This window comes from Sylvia atricapilla, chromosome 4 (genome assembly GCF_009819655.1).
Source record: "Sylvia atricapilla isolate bSylAtr1 chromosome 4, bSylAtr1.pri, whole genome shotgun sequence".
Lineage (NCBI taxonomy): Eukaryota > Metazoa > Chordata > Aves > Passeriformes > Sylviidae > Sylvia > Sylvia atricapilla.
In genome coordinates, this window is record NC_089143.1 from 43,615,332 (window position 1) to 43,635,437 (window position 20,106).

The 20,106-nt window shown below is 36.9% G+C and overlaps 1 protein-coding gene across 1 annotated transcript in view; it reads left to right on the plus strand.

Moving 5' to 3' along the window:
- DCHS2 (dachsous cadherin-related 2) overlaps positions 1-20,106 on the plus strand; it is a 60,895-nt gene that overhangs the window by 37,361 nt on the left and 3,428 nt on the right. Inside the window, 7 exon segments of the mRNA XM_066317692.1 lie at positions 793-1,650; positions 6,336-6,443; positions 9,308-9,519; positions 10,994-11,145; positions 14,089-14,219; positions 15,682-15,968; positions 18,752-18,890. Of these exon segments, the coding sequence (XP_066173789.1) occupies positions 793-1,650; positions 6,336-6,443; positions 9,308-9,519; positions 10,994-11,145; positions 14,089-14,219; positions 15,682-15,968; positions 18,752-18,890 (1,887 nt within the window).

The following is a 20,106-nucleotide window of genomic DNA, read 5'->3' on the forward strand; positions in this document are numbered from 1 at the left end:
TTTGGCTTCCATCTTGCCAAACTCTCCCTGTGTCCACTATGCCAATGTAAGCTCCATAGCTGTTCAAAGCCTCTTGTAGTATCTTTGGACAAATACAAGTTTGCTGTGCTTACTTTGGTTTGTGGCTCTGAGCATTAGCTCAGATGTAGGCAGAGAGCTGCTGTGGTAAAAACCATCACATACTTCTTTTAAGAAACAATTATAAATTCTTTGTTTTCTTGGTTTTAATGTTGTGATATTCCATGACATTTATTTTAGTTACCTTTGGTCTTTCTACATGTTATAAAGTATGTGTGCCGTTCACTGTTACTAAAAATGCTGACTTTTCAGTTGACTGTTTCTTATTTATTCCCAGTGCTCCCAAATCATGACCTTGCACAACTCTTGAATTCCAAGAGATAGGTTTGTAGAAGAGAACAAGGAGCAAGCAATTACAATTATCAGCAATGCTTTATAGAGTTGTGGAATTTGTAACTAAGGTTGGGAAGAGGTCACTTCATGTAGCAGCATAGATGCATAAGCTTTTATAAGGTGGGCTGATTTGGAAAAACAGATATGCATTTGGCCAAATAGCCAGTCTGTAAATTGAAATGACCTTCTGTATTTGCTCTCACTGCCACTCACTGATTTAAATGAAATGCAGGTTTTATTTATATGAGAAATAAAATATGTGAAAGGCACATAAGCACACTAGCAATTGGACCTTGTTATTGTAATTAGCATAGAGCATTCACAAGGGGTTCTTTTTTTAAAAGTAGTTGTGATCATTTCGTCTTTTTATGTGTTTGAAAGGTGGAAATGTTGGAGAATACTTCACACTAAATAACACGTCAGGAAAGCTGCTGGTCACTCGTAGCTTAGACAGAGAAGACATCAGCAATTTCACTCTTGTAATTGAGTGCCATGACCTAGGCAGTCCCTCGAGAGGCTCCACTGCACAGCTCCATCTAACAGTCTTGGATGAAAACGACCACAGCCCTTTGTTTTCAAAGACCCAGTATCAAATCTCTGTGACAGAAGACCTGGAGGAAGGCTCAGTCATCCTGGACCTCTCTGCTTCTGATGAAGATGCTGGCTTGAATGGTGAAGTTATGTACTCCCTCATTGATGACACCTATGGAGCGTTTGCAATTGACAGTGTCACGGGATCCATCATTACTACGAAGGTGCTGGACCGGGAGACCCAGTCCCAGTACACATTTAGGGCTGTGGCAAGTGACTGTAGCACCCATTTCCCAAGGAGCACCACTGTCCGGGTTGTGGTGCAAGTTGATGATGTCAATGACAATGATCCCATTTTTTTGCAGAATCCTGTCAGGGTCTTTGTGCCTGCTGAAACTTCTGTGAATGAGACAGTTGCCATTGTGAGAGCAGAGGATGTGGATCTGGGATCAAATGGAGCTATTGTTTTTAATCTGATGACGGCAGAAACTGTATTTCAGATTGATGGGAAGACGGGTGACATCATTCTTCGGGAGCCCTTGGATTCCAAGGACTTCAGTACCCAGCTGCTTGTGACGGCCTCAGATCAAGGCATTGCACCTCGAACAGCCACGGCTGTGGTCATTATCTTTACAGAAGAGCAAGAGGAGGTGATTTCATTCAGCCATAGCCTATATGAAGCAAGTGTGTCTGAGACCAGTGCAGCAGGTAGGCATGAAATCCCTCTTCTTGGGGTCACCAATCTCCCCTCCTTTCAGAATGGTAATTGTAATGAATAGTTTAGGGAGACCTTTTTTTCTGTGCAGCAGCAGGGAAAAGTTAATATGGATGTAGCTAATACCTATTTTCCCCTTTCCAGTGCATTAGCATGAAAACGATGCAATGGAGGAGGCATTGTCTAATAATTCATTTAAAAAAATTACTTTAATGATGGGTGGACAGCATTTACTTGTTGTTTCACTGGGCAGTGCAGAGAAGCTCAGATGGGCTGAGTGTTGGGAACCAGCTGCAACCTGGCATTTCTTGTTTTCACAATACCCTTCAAAAACTGTAGTAGCTTTCAGAAATGCCTTATAGAAGTTTTGGACTTTGCAGAAGAAGGGGAAAGAGGAGTAGGATGGGGTAGAGAAGGTTAGAGGTTATTGGTACATGGTCACTCAGACAGGCTTCAACAGTGTCTCTCGAAGTAGAGGCTGCACTATGGAAAGCTACCTATAGCTTCAGTCACAAAGTGCTTACAGATTTATTTGGATTTGTTCTGGGTATTGATGAGAATTACTGCTCTATTTTTTTTCATTCAAAGAACATTAGTAGTTATCCCTCCAGCCAATTAGATATGGTCTCTTCTCCTGCATCAGGGATTGGTCTTGTCCTGAGGAGGGGGAAAAAGGAATGCCTTTCACATATTTTTTTCCACAAATCTCACTATATAATTGTCTAGATGTATTTAAAGATCTGACTGACACTATATTCTCAATTCAAACAGCTCATGAGGTTCACCTTGAATAAGTAATTTATCTTTGTTATAATTCAAACTTCCCTCTGTAAAACAAGAGCAGTATTCCTTTATGTCCTAAGGGTTTCGTGAGACTAGTTAATTCATAGATCTTGAGTAACAGCCTGTATATTGGATTATGCATCAGTAAGTAAGAAATGTGTTAGTAATTTTGGAAAACCAATCAATATTCTTGGATGATTGCCAACAGAAGAGAATGTAGGGTGAAGATGGCTGTTGTAGCAATTACTGCTGTGGTTATTCAGCCATTCCTTCCTCTGTGCTTGTTTGGGACTACAAGCCAAATTTTCAAATTGTTACATTTAACAAAAGAAAATAAAGATCAGAGGTTAATGGCAATAGATAAACTGCTCTGATCTTAGATTTTATTTTTTTTTTAGTGTAGATGTGTTCCTGGATCAGGCTAGAAAAGCCAGCCTGAAATTACAGAAAGGCCCCAAGGAACCATAGTATCAGAATGCCATTGTGTTCTCTCATTCAATCTATAGAAATATAATTAAGATTCAATTTAAGTTGTTTTGATTAAAGGAAATTTAGCAAAGCTTCAGGGTAAACAGGAGGGTTTGATCACAAAATGTTAGTTTGTGTTTCATAATACTTCCATTTGCTAAGAAGATCAAATTATTTTAAGAATATAGGAGATTTTACCAAATACCAGCACTGTTTGTCTCTGTTTATATGATTTTCCTTTTTTCATAAGCATAAATAAATATCAAATATTTTACATTTCAGTGGGGAAGAAAAGCATGATTGTAATTAAAACTCTCATAGAAGTTAGCCTACAGGATAGATGTGATCCTGGGACCCCTATGAATGTGAATGGCCTCAGTGTATTCAGTCCAGGGAAGATCTACATTACATACTGATTATTTGTAGAACTGGTATTAATAAATGTGGCTTCTCTTCATAATTTTGTTTCTGCCTTATCTGATGGAGGGGAAAAATGCTACATTTATTTTAAAAGAATAAAAAAATGCGAATAATATAAATGACAAAAAACCAAAGCCAAGCATCCTTAGTTTTAATTTAGTCTAAACCCATCAAATGGGTAAGTGCCTCAGGAACTGATCCTTGTGGTCATATTTTCTTTGTGTGTTTGACCTCTAAGTTTAATGACCTTCAGAACCACCCCCCCTTTTTTTTAATATTGAATATATTTAAATATTATAAACTGTATTAGAGCAGGGACTTAGAAGCTAATCAATAAATAATCAAATGACTGTGCTCTTTGGAGGGTAAGAAACCTTTATTATTTACCCAACTTTTAGATGAAAGGTTGTTTGCATAACAGTTCCTTGGAGACAGATTCACCAGTAAAACTTCTTGACTCCCATATTTTCTTTTTCTATTAGATATCAAATAGGTATCTCCTCATTCTTTAGGTCACAGAATCACAGAATGAGTGAGGTTGGAAGGGATCAAAAGGGTCATCTGGTCCTACACCTCCCTGCTCCAGCAGGGTTATCACAGCGCACATGGCACAGGATTATGTCCAGAGGGCTTTTGAATCATTGTCTCTTTGCTCAGCTTTTCCTTTCATGGCAATTAAGAGCCCTAAAGAAATAATGGCAGGTATGAACACAGGTTAGATGGCAGAGGACAGGGAAAAGACACTACTGTAATGAGTACTGAAGAAAGAAGAAAATGCTACAGTGATACAGTAGCTCAGTGTGGTGCTGGTGTTAGGACATACATATTAAAAATCCTCCATATATATAAAACATATCTCCTAACCCAGAATTCAGCAAATGTTTTGGAGCTCATTTAGCCAGGTAGGCAAATGCTGTTCACTCTGCCATGTTTTGGGTTTGAGTCTGCAGGCATAATGTTGGGATCTAGTCTGCATAAAACAGTTTGAGATACTTCCATATGCAGTCAGATTGTGATTAAACTGAAAACCCCCTAGATTTACATATTTTATATCACTCTTCATGTCTTTCAATATTTTAAACTAATTCAGAGGTCAATTGCCTAGCATTTCAAGCCAATCTGACTGCTTTCTGCTTTTAACCTGATCTCCCTGCTGTCTTGCTCTATCTTCAGTGCTGATGTCATCCTCAAAGTGTTTTGCAGGGAGAAAGCTCCCTTTCCCTGGTTTTTCTCTGTTAAGAGCTATATAATGTGACCTCTGCGTGAGGCAATGTCTGAATTGCATGTGATTGAAATAGCGAGTTCCAGCAGATGGGCATTTGCTGTTGCTCTTCGTCTGTACAAGGCCTGTTTATGTCACACTTTGGTCATATTTTTTTGACAATGAACTGTAAAAATTCACTGTTTGGAGGAATTGCTTTCTGTGAAAGGTATCAGAACACAAAAGATTTGTTCTCTGCTAAAAAAAAGTTGTAAACAATTCTATCTGCGTGAAAAATGTGGAGCTTAAAGGATTAGGGTATGAGGATTCAGAACAAGAGTTTATTACCCTAACCTCTGAAAAACAGGGATTCGAGTAGAAATGCTGTTGCTTCCTTTATTTCTGGTAGTTCTTCTTTTTAAATGCACAAGCAAACAAAAAGATGCAGACAGTTTTAAAAGATAAATAGAGATAGTCTTCAGACATTTTTTTTTTTATCTTTAACTCTGCTCTGAGGATGCTATGAATGATTGTCCTTGCAGTTTTCTGTAGCAAATCAAAGTTGCTTGGCAATGAAAATTCAACAAACAGCCCCCTCTTTTAGTTCCTAAAAAACTCTAGCTCAGCATTCATATATCTGTCTTTACATATTGGACAGATGGATGTTGATTCCACAGCTTTTCTAGTAAATATCTTACAAGTATATTGACAAGTACAGAAAATCACATGTCCAAATTGGCATACTTTTGCTTTTGACAGAAAGATTTTGAGGGCAAATAGTAAAACCTTAATAGAAAAATACTGGGTTTCAAAGAGTAATATGTAGCTGCTGAAATAAAAAAGGTGTCAGATGATTGTAATAGCAATGTTGCTTCTCATTTTTTATATTAAAGTCTTTTCCTGTGACATCCAGGACACGGAGTATAAGCAGTATGACCTTTGTGATATAATAATTAGTTGCCTCTAATGCTGTTTGAAAGAACTCAGGTTGCTTCATTCTATCACAGTTGCATGGAATCAATTACAATTTAATTAAATAACTATAAACATTAAAATCAATGGTCATATATGCTAGACAATTTCCTAAGTCGTTTGAAAAGAATAATTATTTGGAGGTTTTGATAATGCCTTTAAACTTGCTATATTTTTGTTAAATGTGATGATTCTGGGCAGGATAATTTATTGAGTTCCACATTTTCCCTTTTATTCTATTCCAAACAGGATTTTTATTTCATGTCTCCTGCATTCTATATTGAACTATTGGTCTTTTCATGGAATTTAGATTCTATGTGAATTAGCATATACCTATGCACGTAGTTTCATCTTTTCTTTCTCTTTGTCAAAATGTGGCTAATTAAAATTCTGAAGGTTGTTTAATTTAAGGTACTGTTCAAAAACCCAAATTGAATCCTGATAAATGGAGAAAAAATAAGATCTTTCTGGTCATTTGTGGGTGACAAGATGCACCAAAATCCCCCAAAATTAGATATGACTTCAGGTAAGAGAGAACTCAAATGATTCCTGTGCATTTGCAGTTAGGAAATGTTAAATCTCATAATTCTATTTAGGCAGGTAAAGTTATTATCAGATGTGTAATTTACTGAGGAAGGAAGGATAGACAGTGCTTTGTCTATGAATCTGTAATATAGGAAAAATCATGGAGAATTATTCTTACTGTCTACTAAACTAATGGATGATCACTTAACCTAGTATGTATTTGTGCATCTGTTATTAATGCCAATACTATAAAATTAAAACAAAACCTTCTAGAGTGGTCATGATGAAAATGTCTTATTGCTTCCATAGGTACATCGCTTCTAACAGTAGAAGCCTATGAACACAAATTTACTGGAGAAGACATAAAATACAGCATCTTTGGTGACCAGGAACTATTCTCCATACACCCTGTTACAGGTACATTTTATAATTTTTTCATGTGTCTGTGTGTACTTTGGAGCATTAATACGTTCTTACCACAAGAACAAGGGCTAGATATCTTAAGAGTACTCCCTAGTAATAATTCTGTTACAATGAGAAGGTCATTAGTAAATCCAGACACTGTTGTAAACTTGGGGTAAAAAGAAATTGAACACCAGTATACCTGTTTAAAATGCTCAGTTCCGATTTACTGTTGATCACCAGGTGCTGGGATTTGATAAACTACTGCTTTGTGATCCAAGCTGAGATTCCATCTTGTTTCTCATCATAGAATTTCCTAAAAACTCAACAAACAAAATCCTTCAAAACACTTCTAATGTGGAAGCATTAGACTCTTGATGATTTTGATGCTCCTTGTTTCAGGCAAACCTCAACACATTTTAAAGTCAAGTCTGTTAACTATTTTGTGATTGTATTTGTGTTCTGCAGCAGTTCTGCTTTCACCTGCTCTTCAGTCAGGAATTCCAGGTACAGGAGAGTGCGGTGTTCCCTGTTACATTTATATGTTCTTCTCTAAGGCTCATAAGAGAGCACAGCTACTCTGGTTACCTCTCAACTCCTAAACATCTGCAATAAGTTTGCCTTCTGAATAGCTGCAGTCTCTCTTCTTGGGATGGCATATGGACAGTGTAAGCAGTTTTCCTCAGAAACAGTGTAAATAGTTTCTACCCTTAATAAATAGCTTTATCCCTGAGTTTCTGAAAGCTTTAACCTTTGATTATCCTGATGTCTCCAGACATCAAATGGCATACCACTAAAATAATTCTCTTAGATGAGGGGCTCTTGAAGTGCATACTTCTGATTTTTCAAGTCCTCCTTATTTCACTGAAATAAAACTAGAGAGATTAGCCTTAAAGGACATCTTTGACCCAGACAGTTTTTTTGCTGAGGAAGTGAATCTTTTCCAGTATCACCTTCAAAAAGAACTAAAATTTAAATGGGATTTTCTTTTTTTTTTTTTTTTTTTTTTTTTTTTTTTTTTTTTTTTAATCAAGCTAGGCTGAAAAATGGATACATGATGCTTTGAAGAGTCTCATAAGTACTCTCTTCACAAACAGGAGTGGAATTTCTATAGCAGGGAATGTGTCACAAGTCTTCTTTTGAGACATTTGATCCGTTGTGGTTTCTTCTGTTTCCTTTTCTCTGAAGCCTTTCTTCTGTTTCATAGAAAACATTAATTGAAGTTCAACCTTCGAGGACTTTTTAAGAGCAGTGCTTACATTAGCATAATTTTGACATCAGTAATTCTCTACCCATTGCTTCTACAGCAGGAGTATTTTGAGCTGTATCAATACCCTGTCTGTAATACATGTTCTGAACAGCCAAAGGTCTGCTCTACTTGCCTTTTCAAGCACGAATGTTAATTAACCACACTTTGGAGAAGACTTTCTAACATTGTAATTTTTTATTATACTGTAGAATTGTAGAAAGTAGAGTAGGAGATGACTCAAAGACTAGTCTGTCTTTGAACTAGTCTGTCCTTCAATGCAGGAGGGGAATCAATTGTGTTAAAATCTGGCAGAAATTTGTACTGACCTTAAAAACCTTGTACTGTCAGGGACAGTGATCCTGCAAACCTTCTCAAAAGTCTGCAGAAGTCTTGGCAGTTTAAAGTTTTTACTCATATTTATCTGAATGTTTGCTGAAATGTTTTGAACTTATTACTTCATAATCTATTAAGAGTAGACATAAGACAAAGGCAAACCCCCTATTGTTTACATATTTGGAGGCTGTTGTCCTGTTTTTTCTTCAAGTGCACTTCTTAAGAATGAGCATCTCTGGTTCTTTCACATCTTCCTCCTAGGTGGTGTACCTCAAACTTGATTATTTGTTTCACTCTACACTAGAGCCTTTCAGTTTGCTGTCTGCCATCTGCAAGTGTATTTCTTCTGTCATTGTCTGTTTTCTTTTCTCTGTAAACAGAATGTGATATTTTTAAGTGTTGTGCTGAAAATAAAACACCTGTGAAACTTTTATGCTCAAGATGCAGGTCCATAAGCAATAGTTAATCTTTGCTTATCCTAGAAAATAAAAAAAAAAAAAAAAAAAAAAAAAAAAAAAAAAAAAAAAAAAAAGGCACCAGTTTGGAGAGCCACAGTTCATGTACTCTTATGATAGCTCAAGTTTGGGATAATAAGATTCATGACATTACTAATGAAAAGTCCATGCAAAACTGAATTTAAATTCTAATGAAAATTAATATACAAATCAAGTGTCTTTTATGCTTAGATTTAATGGAGAATTATGAGTATGTTCCTAAACATTGAAACAATGACTTCAGATTTCTAAGGACATTTCGTGTTTAGCGTGGAGGTGGCCAGTTGTGCCTGTCATCTCAATAAGTCTCATTATTTGTTTATTTTTGATAGAATAACATCTCAGAGGAGGGAGCTCAGTGCACCAGGAGGAATGAGTGTTTTGCCTGTGTGTCAGTCAGATACAGAAATTGCTACAGCTATTGCCTGATGTGGATTTTGATGGAGGGGTAGTCACTGATGAGGGACAAGAATCTTTTCTGCTGTGGCTGTCTCATGGTCATGTGCCTAGGAGGAAACATCATGCAGACACTTTGTTCCTCTGCTAGAAAATTCGTTTAGTTTTAGGAAATTGCCACTGTAGTGGTGGTTGGTGAAAACTTAGCTACCCAAGATTTATTCAGTAACTAGCATGGTGGGATGATGGTTGGTAGAAAAAGGACATAATGGCAAACTTGCTGGAATTCCATCATGTGTTCAATGGAGGTGACCAACTATGCCAGGAGTTTCAAAACTGCATTTGTACATGCTTTTTCCTGAATGAGTGTGTCACATCTTGGGATTTTTTTTCTTGTAATAAACCAGGCATAATCACAGTAAAAGAGCCAAAGTACCTTGATTATGAAGTAAAGAGTAAAACACATCTTACAGTTGTGGCTGAAAATAGCTTCAATTCAGTATTCTGTGGAGTGACAGTTTTGATTCAAGATGTGAATGACAATGCACCTAAATTTGAGCAGAGCTATTACAAAGCATCGGTATGGGAAGGCCAGAGTCCTAAAACAGACATCATACAGGTAAGTGGAAGTGTATGTTCCCAAGCACAGTGCTGTAGTTAAAAACAAGTTTGGCTGATCTGTTCATCACTAGTCCTGCTAGGTCTGTTTGGACCATTCTGTCCTAAAAACTTGTAGTGGGGTTCTTGATGTTGCTACTACTCTCCTTGGGTATCTAAAAATATTTTTTTTTCTGGACCACATGTCATATCAGATAATTTATTCAGGTCTGTGAAGTTGAAAGAGAATTCTGTATGTTCTTAATAACTGTGCACCTGGAATTTAAATTTTCTTTTTTAAAAAATTCTGTTTCTATCTTCAAGCAATTGAAAAATGCCATTCAAATCTGTGATTCTGGTACAATATAGGCTGGGTCTTGTATTAATGCCTCTACAGAAAGGACTATAGCAATAAAAAGAATAATTTCTACTCATCAGACTAGTAGACTCAAACCCAAGTGTTCAATTTAAAATCTGATGCCTTAAGAGCAGCTTGTCTTAATTTAAATGTGCAAACACTTCTTCCTCTGAATGGATCCATTCTCCCAAAATGTTTCCAGCTGGCCATGTTAGAGCAAAAGAAGACATCAGTTGGACTAGAAGAACACATAATTTCCTCGGTACATGTTCTTGCATTGCAAGTCAGGTCACGATGAGGGTCATGTTAGGTACTAAAGATATTCCTTCTCTAGAGAATAAATAAATGAAAAGCTACAAATGCCTCCAGGGCAAAGTGATTAGAAACTGATGGACACTGTATTTAGAGAAACATATGTCCAGGAATGGAGAAAAATCAAAAGGCAGTCAAGCCAGATGTGTAATCAAAATTTTATGACAGAATACATTCTATTATGTTTCCTTTATTCAATCTGACTGATTGCCTCTACTATGTTTTGGATCCCAGACTCATTAGGCTGCTTGTTCAGCAACCAAAAAAATAGAAAAATGACTCTTCAAAGAGTAAGAGGACTCTAAGAAACCTGTTCACTGCTGCTGAATGTTCCTTTTTCTGTTGTCAAATCTTTATACATTGCCTCTGCCCTTTTTACATTTTCTGATTGGTATTTTTAAAAGGAAATTAATGAACTATTCCATGAAAGCTCTGAAAGCTTAGTAGTTTAATTTTTTTATCCTTTATCTCTTTGTATAGCAGCAATACTTTAAAGGTCAGTCCTGTACTACTGAGAAATTGCATTTTTAAGTGCTCAACAGGGAGAACATTCTAAGAGCAGCCTAATAGTAAAATTATTGCATTCAGATGTAATGCTTTATGTAGCTGAATTTCAAATTTCTCATTCATGTGCCACCCATTGCAGTTCATGAGCAGATTTTGTGACCTTACACGACACTCAAGCTGGGGACAAAGATGTTGATTTATTTAAATATGTGCAGTCAAAAGGAAAGTAATCAGAAATATCTGACTGTAGTATAAGGGTTTTCTTTCTGAAATCACATTCTACTGTTTTTAATTAAGCCTCAGGTTTGCTCACAAACAGGTATTTGCAACTGACCTAGACAGTGGCCTGAATGGAGAAACTGAATACTCAATTTTATCTGGTAATGAAAATGCAACATTTCTAATTGATTCAGCACGAGGAATTCTAGCGACTAATACAGGCCTCGATTATGAAAGCTCTTCGTCTTACAGGTTTGTACGTAAGCTTCTCAGAAAAAAGTGTTCTTTTTGTCCAGTTTTCATAGTTTCCTGTTGATATCCATTACCCATTATCCAGAACCTGGGTGCAAGCCAGACAGCACTGAGAACAGCACTAAAGCTGCCCATTTGTACTATAGATTTTTGTGTACTTACCAAATTTAGAGAAAGAAATATAATCTAGTTTAATCAATGAAAAACTTATTGATATAAATGGGATCATTCATAATAGAAACAATGACAGTTCCTGGATTTTAGTTTATTAATAACTGTACAGCCATTCCCTCTCAGAAAATGTTCTTTATAAAAACATTCAAATCAAATCCAAAAAATAGGGATATGTTCTAGTTTTTAGTTAGTATATAGTTCAAAATCTCTACTCAATAATGTGATAAAGACTCTTTTTAAACTGTTTCCATCTATAACATGTCTTGCACTAAGTATTATTTCTTTCCTGTTTTTCAGAAACTCTGAATAAATATGGTCAAGGGGACATGACAGTTTTTCCTTATGGGTCATGCCACAGTTTGAATGAGAAAGCAAATAAATAATGCCTTGAAAAGAAAATATGACTATAGAGATTATTAATAGGCCCATTTTAAGTACTGCAATCTCCACAAAAAGTATTATTTCTGTGTGTGTGTCAGTAGAAATTACATTTTTTTCCATCTGGTTGCAGTATGAATTAAAATACTGCAAGTTTTCCTGTCCTGTGGGGCCTCAAAGTTTGAAACATCCAATAAGAATCCTTATGAATGAGATCAACTTGTAGAAAACCACATCCAAGAAGATTGAGAAATTAGGGTTTTTTTGTTTTGGTTTTTTGTTTTTTTGTGTTTTTGGTGTTTGGGTTTTTTTTGGTTTTTTGGGGGGTTTTTTTGTTTGTTTGTTTGTTGTTGTTTTTTGGTTTTTGTTGTTGTTGTTTTTGGTTTTGTTTTTAATATCAGACTGATTTGATAATAATGTCCCCAAAACATTTTGTTTTAACTTAATACATGGGGCACTTAATTTGGAGGGTTTTTTCAGTTTTTCCTTGAATCAAAATAATCAATTCTGATTTTCAAAAGCTTAAATAGCATAATACATTTGTAACTAGTACTTCAAAAGAACACCTGGAATATGTCCTTCAAAGGAAGGCTGTTAACTGTTGGTGAAATGTTGTACATGGGAGCATAATAATTCTCATATCTCTCTTTAACTGGGAGCCTGGTGTATTTCAGTATTTCTGTTCGAATTCTAGACTTCCAGTTTGACAGTTTGTTCAGAGAATCTGTAGCTTTATATTCTTTGTCTCTAAAATAAGTCATTAATCTGTACATTGTTAGGTGAAAAGTAAATAGCAAAAGAAGCTTTCAAAACTTTCTTCCTATTTGATGTCAAAATGTTATCATTGGTTTTTTCCAATTTGCAAGGAGTTGTTTATGGATCTGAATTGAACATTTTCATCCCCAGAAGTTCTAAGTCCCTTACAATGGGGTTTATAATGAAAGTGTTGACAGAACCTTAATTTTAATGCCTTGGCTAAGATGTTTTTATGAGAAGGTTTTTTTCCTGAAACCTTAGAAAGTGATTATTTTTAGTAAAATATTTCCATATGTATACCTTACCAATATTCATTCTAGAAAAATACATTTTCTATATGGAATTATGCATGGTCACTGATTGAATACAAGCCTGCAATTTAAGTTGTCTTCTCTCAGATCAGAAACCACAAGCATACCCAGAGCAGAGCTGGTGTGGTTAAAGAATGGAAATGCTGCAAGCCACAGCTTGAGTTACAGCCTTGGTATTCCATACTGTCAAGTGAACATTTAGGAAGTAATACCTATTTCAAAGTTTTTACTGTTACTTAGAAGAAAGAGGGAGAAATAAAGTGTTTAGAAGATCTTTGGGGAGGCAAAAAAAAAAAAAAGGTGCTACATGAAAACAGTTGTTAATACATGAAACACTTAATTGAGATGCTCAGCTTTGACCTGTATATCCTTTAGCATAACTCGGTTTGGGTTGTTTTGTTTTGTGGGGGTTTTTTTGGTTTTTGGTTTGTGTTTTTTGGTATTTGGTTTTGTTTGGTTTGGTTTTTTTTAAAGATCACCTGTGGAGTTAGATTTAATTTTGAATACAGGGAAGTGGTAGAGTCTTCCAAATAATCTTAGCTTACATTTACTTTTTATTTTTGAGAAGCTGCTTCCCCCAAAGAGTAAACATTTTATCCATGTTTATCATGTTGCTGCTTACCGTTTTCTTTGCAGCATTGCTTGTGGAAATGAAAAGGTTGTTCACAGAATTTACAACACGTTCTTGTGCAAATGTGAAATGGAAGTGTACTGTCAAAACTCACCTAATCTGACAGCAAGATTCTGATCCCACTAAAATCAGTGGGAAATTTGCCATTGTCAAATGGCACATGTATTCAAGGTTTTCACTTTATCACTTGCATTTATAATGTAATAGAAGGCCTACTCTGTGTCTGCAGGCATTCTGGCTGAATACTATTTTGGTTTTTGTATTTTCCGATTTTCCCTTTTGTCCCATTATAAACAATGAAAAGAGTCAGGTTTCTGCAAATGTAAATTTGGTACTTAGATTTTAATTCCTGCTCTGAATTACCAATGGGAGAACTATGTCTTAATTGAAAGAGTTGTTTAACCACTTACATTTGATATGAAATTGGGTTAAATGAGTCTAGATGAAAAATTCCTTTTCTTTGTATGATTTTACCATTCTTTTGCCATGTAGAATCTCCTGGACATTTTTCCTGCAAAACCAAAAAGTGAAACTGCACAGTGAACCTTTACAGAAAGATGGAGTTTAGGAGTTGCAGTGAGGAACAGAAATGGCTAATCTTTTTGGGTTTAAAACTTCCCCTGCTTATAATCATAATGGATAATTCAGTGATTTCTGATCAAAAGTGACAATTAGTGCCTCCTTTGATTCTAGGTTGGTTGTACAAGCTGCTGATAAAGGAAACCCCAGACTATCTGCTACGAGCATTGTGAAGATACAAGTGTTAGATGTTAATGACAATGCTCCAGTCATCCAACCACTAGGTGAAGTGAAGGTCCCAGAAAGTAAGTGTGAAAGCACAGCTAAATTTTGTTAAGGCTAGGAATTCTCAGATAATGATTTAATGCTTTTGGTGATTTGTGTAACCAAAACAACTGTAGTAAAAACTATAATGGATGGTATTAAAGATGAAATATCAAAGCAAACTGTGATCTGCTTTTATTCTCAGAGGCATTATTTTTAATATTTAGACATTTTGTTTAAAAGCAGTTTGCAATAAAACCATAGGCAATTCAGAAGGAGGGAAAAATCTGCAGAAATACAACTTTTATATGTTCGTTTTCAGTTTTGTACTCTTCATATGTCTTTGATTTCTGCTCTTCTCCAATAAAAATGTTTGGTGTTAAAACCAGCTACAAAGGAGACATTTTGAACTTCATTGTGATGAAAGAAATATTTCCTATAAATTTGAATGAAATGTTAATCAAACTCCATAGCTAGATCCAGTTGATATTCATTAAGAGAAGGACTCAGGAGTCCTTATCCCAGCATATAACTTGTGTGTTGTGTGACATTAGCTCAGCTCTGCATAGCTTGAGTCCTGAGCCTGTAATTTTCAAATACAAGCATCATACATATGAGTGCATTAAGATACACAGCAGAAAAATGATAAACACCAGTACTCCTGTCAACAAAAGAGATCAAATTTGTCTTTTCTGATATGTTTTAGTCTTTTCTAAATTTGCTTGCCACTGGTAATGACAAGTACAGAATTTATAGATGCACAGCAGCTATAAACTGCTGATTACTAAATTATTTTTTTTGTATTCTGTTTAATAACACTTGCTTTAGGACATGGCACAGTATTTTTGAGGCTTTGTGCCCCAGGCGTGCAAATGAGAAATGGTTTAGCTTCTGTTAGTTCCAGGCTTTGTAAAATGATCACTAATAGGTTCAGTTTGGTAGCACTGGCACTGTCAAATCAGCCCATGACAAAAGCTGTCTGTATCCAGTTTCTCAGTCTCGTAGGATTATACCTTGATCTCTTCATATTGCTGTGCCATATAAGTCTTCTGAAGACTTTGTTTCTCTCTAGTGGCCTTCTCCTCCTTTGAAAAAGCTCCAGAATTGCATTTACTGGTTCTACACAGATCGGGGTCTCTGATGCTTCAGTTAACTCTTCTTGTGCCATTGTTCAGTAAATACATGTCAGCTAAATGCTTGTGGAAAACCATGTAAGTTCCTATTGCTGATGAAGAAACTCTTATGGCTACACTGGATCTGGGAAAGTCTAAAGAAAACCCAAATTAAATTTGGGATACAGCACATACCTTTGAAGAAAGCCACTACTGTTTCCATAGCTTTTCTGGATATTGTGATTATTGTAAAACACAAAGTTTAAATACATCAAAAGCTATATGGAAAGATTACTTATTTGCAAGATCCAATATTATAAAATAGGCAAAATTTTCAGAAATTGTAACATTATCTTTTAATTCTGAGTTGTTCTCCAAATTATTGTTTCAGATGCCCTGCCTGGTTTTATAGTGACTCAAGTGTCAGCAAGTGATGCAGACTCCAGGCCAGCACTTCAGTTTGGTTTTATTTATGATAATAGTCCTAAAATGAAATTTGCCATCGATCAACACACTGGTGTCATCATAGTGGTGGAACCATTAGATTTTGAAGAAACTGCTGTGTATACACTGCATATCATAGTTTCAGATTCTGTGCATCAAACAGAAGCAGAACTCACTATCCTTGTTTTGGACATCAATGATAACCCTCCAGTGTTTACTCAAGATTTTTATCAGGTGAGAACATGGCAGATGGACAATCCGCATATGGTATCTTTCCATATAGGATGATAAATAGTAGGAGTGCTTGTTAATATTTGTCTTAAAATGCATGTGAGCACTGAGAAGAAAGCTGTCTGCAAACTATTATTGAGCAGAAACAGAGCAGAGCTCTCCTAGGGACCTCCAGCCCCTTCCTAAGAATTCTACTAAAAGGACTGAGGAAACTATTCCATTTCAGTGTTTGTGGTTTCTGTCTTCAGAAGGCAATTGGTGTGAATGCTAGCTGCCTTCCATAAATGATGCATTCATTACTAGGAGTTACTGGATACAATCCAGTCCAGTTTAGGGAGCAGGGTCCAGTGTTCCGAACTCTTTCTTCTGAGAGAATGCTAAACAAGTTGGTACCTTTATACTGGCCCTGTTACTATGGCATAAATTTCTTCATTTTCAGTTACCCAGGTCCACAGAGGTGTAGTAAATGCCCCTATGGTAGATGATGCACATAAATTTTGCTATGTGTAATGCTGCCTTACAGCAATGGTACTCACCTAGAGAGTGATGGATATGAGTTTTGACCTCCCCAACATCCCCTGAGACTGAGGAGAGTACAGAGCTAAGCTTTTGTGCTCCTGGACAAGCATTTGAACTGCTGTACTGTTGTAGAAGTGAAGTTGTCCGACAGTGAAAACAAATCTCTTTTAGTGACTATGGACAGCTGTGGGCTGTACAGAAAAGTGGAGATTAAAGAAAATGGAGCATATGTAAAAACAGAATCACTGAGTCATAGAATAGTTTGGGATGCATGGGGTGTACAAATATCATCCTGTCCAAGTGCCTGACCACTTGAGGGCTGACCAAAAGCTAAAACATGTTGTTAAGGCCATTGGCCAAATGCCTCTTAAACATGGACAGGCTTGGGGCATTGACCGCCTCTTGGGGAAACCTGTTTCTGTGTTTGACTACCCTCTGTGTAAAGAAATGTTTCTGAATTTCCAGTCTAAGCCTTAATAAAATAGCCACAGGGAAAGTAAGTTGCCAGAGGTTTTGTGTTCTTAGGACTTGTTGGTGTGGGTTTGTGCAACTTGGGCTAAGGCCCAGGAGAGCCTGGAGCATGGACATTTCAGCCTGGGGAAGAGAAGGCTCAGTCTTGCCAATCTGTGTAAATAACTAGCATGGGCAAGTAAAGATGGGCAAACCAAAGTCTTCTCTGTTGTGTCCAGTGGCAGGACAAGAGGCAGTGGGCACAAATGGGTGTACAAAAAATTCTGTTTAAACATCAGGAAACACTTTTTTTTTTTTTTTCTTCAGACTCTTAACAGTGACAAGTATTGGCACAGGTTGTCAAGAGAGGTTGGGGAGTCTCTGTCTCTGGAGAAAACTCAGCAATATGCAGTTGTGGGCACCCTGTTTTAGGTGACTCCCTTCTGACCAAGGATTGCACCTTGGAGATGCCAAACAGCCCCAGCCATTCTGCAATCCTGTGAACTGAGCTGTTTGACTTGGTGCTTTCTGTGTGTGGTAGATGTCCTCAGAGCCAAAAATTTGAGGCACTGCAGAAGACTTGGATTTAATAATGCTCCATTTGTAAGTCTCAGACAGTTTTAGTAAAGAAAAAAGTCTAAACATTTGGTTTAGTAAAGAATTTTCAACCTCTGAGCATGTGCAGGCACAGTAGTTTGGGACAAACTGTAGGCACCTGTGAAACTTTTGGGTGCCTAAGTGGACAAAATCTGTGTAAATTTCCTACTAAAATCATAAATCTACATTCTGGAAAAAATACACTAGTAACACTCAAGTGATTTTTAGACCTTAATTTTCCTCAACCCTCATATGTGCCTGATTTTGGAGAGCAGTTTAGGCAAGTACTTGCTTCTGCAAGTGCTAGAAATTTTTTTTGTAGATTGGAGCAGACATTATAGGGAACATTATTAATAGATTCAAAACAGTGTAGCTCTATTTACTATTTTAATGTAAACTGCTGAGCTTCTCTTTCCACAGTCCTGACGTTTTGATGTGTTGCTTGGCAAGTAAGATACACTGCTTCTTTTTGGTTGATGATATGTATAATTCCCTATTCATCATCCTGTATTTTACCCTTGTTCCTTCAAGTGTTTTCATATTTATGCTCCTCATATATGGTTTAATATATGTATGTGGTTATTATATACATATAATCTCTTTGTTTAAATTACTTAAACTAACACTTCGAATTATGACAGAGGTAGCTGCTATATCAAATTGTTCATTTGAAATTGGATTTATAAGGTGGAAGGAAATTTTGGTCACAAAAGTGCTGTATCTGGGCTTGAAACAATGAATATTCATAAAAATGGAATGAACTTTCTTGGTTTCCTAGAAGAAAAAAAGGGAGCATTTTGAAAAGTTAAATTCAAGGAATAATCCAGTGATGATTAAGTGCCCTTGTGCTGGAATTTTCAGGATGCATATATTGGTTTTTTTAAATCTTCAGTCATATACTCCAGACAGAGACTGCAGACGGTATTCCATGTATGGAAATGAATGGGTTTTTGAAAGCAAGGGGAAAAGCCTTTAATTGTAGTCCATACGTGTACTCTTGAAAAAAATGGTTCATTTATTCTCTGAAATTGCTGTCATAATGAACTAGATGGATTTTACTACTGTTTAAAGCTTACTATGCATTTTGGATTATTGATGGCATAGTTTTCAGTGTATCAGCTCTTTCTGGTTTTGTCCCAGAAGAAAATAAGATCAAATAAAGACAAAGTTTTTAATGTCTAAAATCTTTTATTAAGCTCTATTTTTGATTTATATGTCAGGTGATCTTGCCAGAGTTCATTTCTATGGATGCCACTTTTCTGACACTCTCTGCCACAGATAGGGATTCTGAATGTAATGGAATGATTTCCTACAAAATCCTCTCTTCCTCTGAGGGATTTTCCATTGATCACAAGAATGGTGAGTCTGCATGGTTTATTATTTCAATTTTTGAAGTATAAATTGAAGAGTGCTGTTGCTTTCTCACATGTTGCAAGTGATTACTTGAGTTCTGGAAATTGGTAGTGGCCAAAGTCCGTTGTGTTTTTGCTGTATCTGCCATTATCACTGGGAAACTATCGCATCAAAGACTGGAGTTCTCAGTTTGTCCCTGAACCGTGTGTATTTTTTCTGGTCTAAATGCAGTATGTGTATATGATACTGCATTACGGAGGGGAAGTCTTGCCTTCACAGCATTAGCTATGATTTCTTGGAATCATGGATGGTTTAGATGTGATCTTTAATGGTCATCTAATCCAACCCTCCTGCAATGAGCAGAGACATCTTCAAACAGGTCAGGTTGCTCAGTGTCCTGTTCAACCTGACCTTGAGTGTTTCTGGGGATGGGGCATCCACTTCTGGGCAATGTGTTCCAGCGTTTCACCACCCTCATGGGAAAGAATTATTTCAAATATCTGATCTGAATTTACCTTCTTTGGATTAAAAAACATAACACCTTGTCCTATCGCAAAGGATCTTACTAAAATATCTGTCCCCATCCTTATAAACCCTCTTTAAGGCCAAAATAAGGTCTGCCTGGAGCCTTTTCTGGGCTGAACTATCTCAGCCTTTTCTCATAGGAGAGGGGCTCCAGTCTTCTGATCATTTTTATGATCTCCTCTGGACTCGCTCAAACAGGTCCATGTGGGTTTTTTGCTGGGAACTCCAGAGGTGGATGCAGCACTCCAGGTGGGCTCCAACAAGAGCAGAGGGAGTGAATCATGTCCCTCTGCCTGCTTGCTGCCCATGCTGCTTTTGACTGTCTGGGCTGTAAGTGCACATTGATGGGTTATCCAGTTATTCATCTACTGGTACCCCCAAGTCCTTCTCCACAGTGCTGCTCTCGATCCGTTCTTCCCCACTATTTGTTGAAATCCAAATGTAGAGGACCTTGCACTCATCTTTGTTAAACTTCATGAGGTTCCCGTGGACTCACTTCTTGAGCTTGTCCAGGTCCACCTGGATGGCATCCCATCCCTCAGGTATGTCAACAGCAGCACTCAGCTTGGTGTCATCTGCAAATTTGCTGGGGGTGCACTCTACCCCACTGTCTATGTCACTAAGGAAGGTATTAAACAGTACTGGTCCCAGTATAGGTGCCTGGGGGATTCCACTTGTCACTGATGTCCATCCAGAC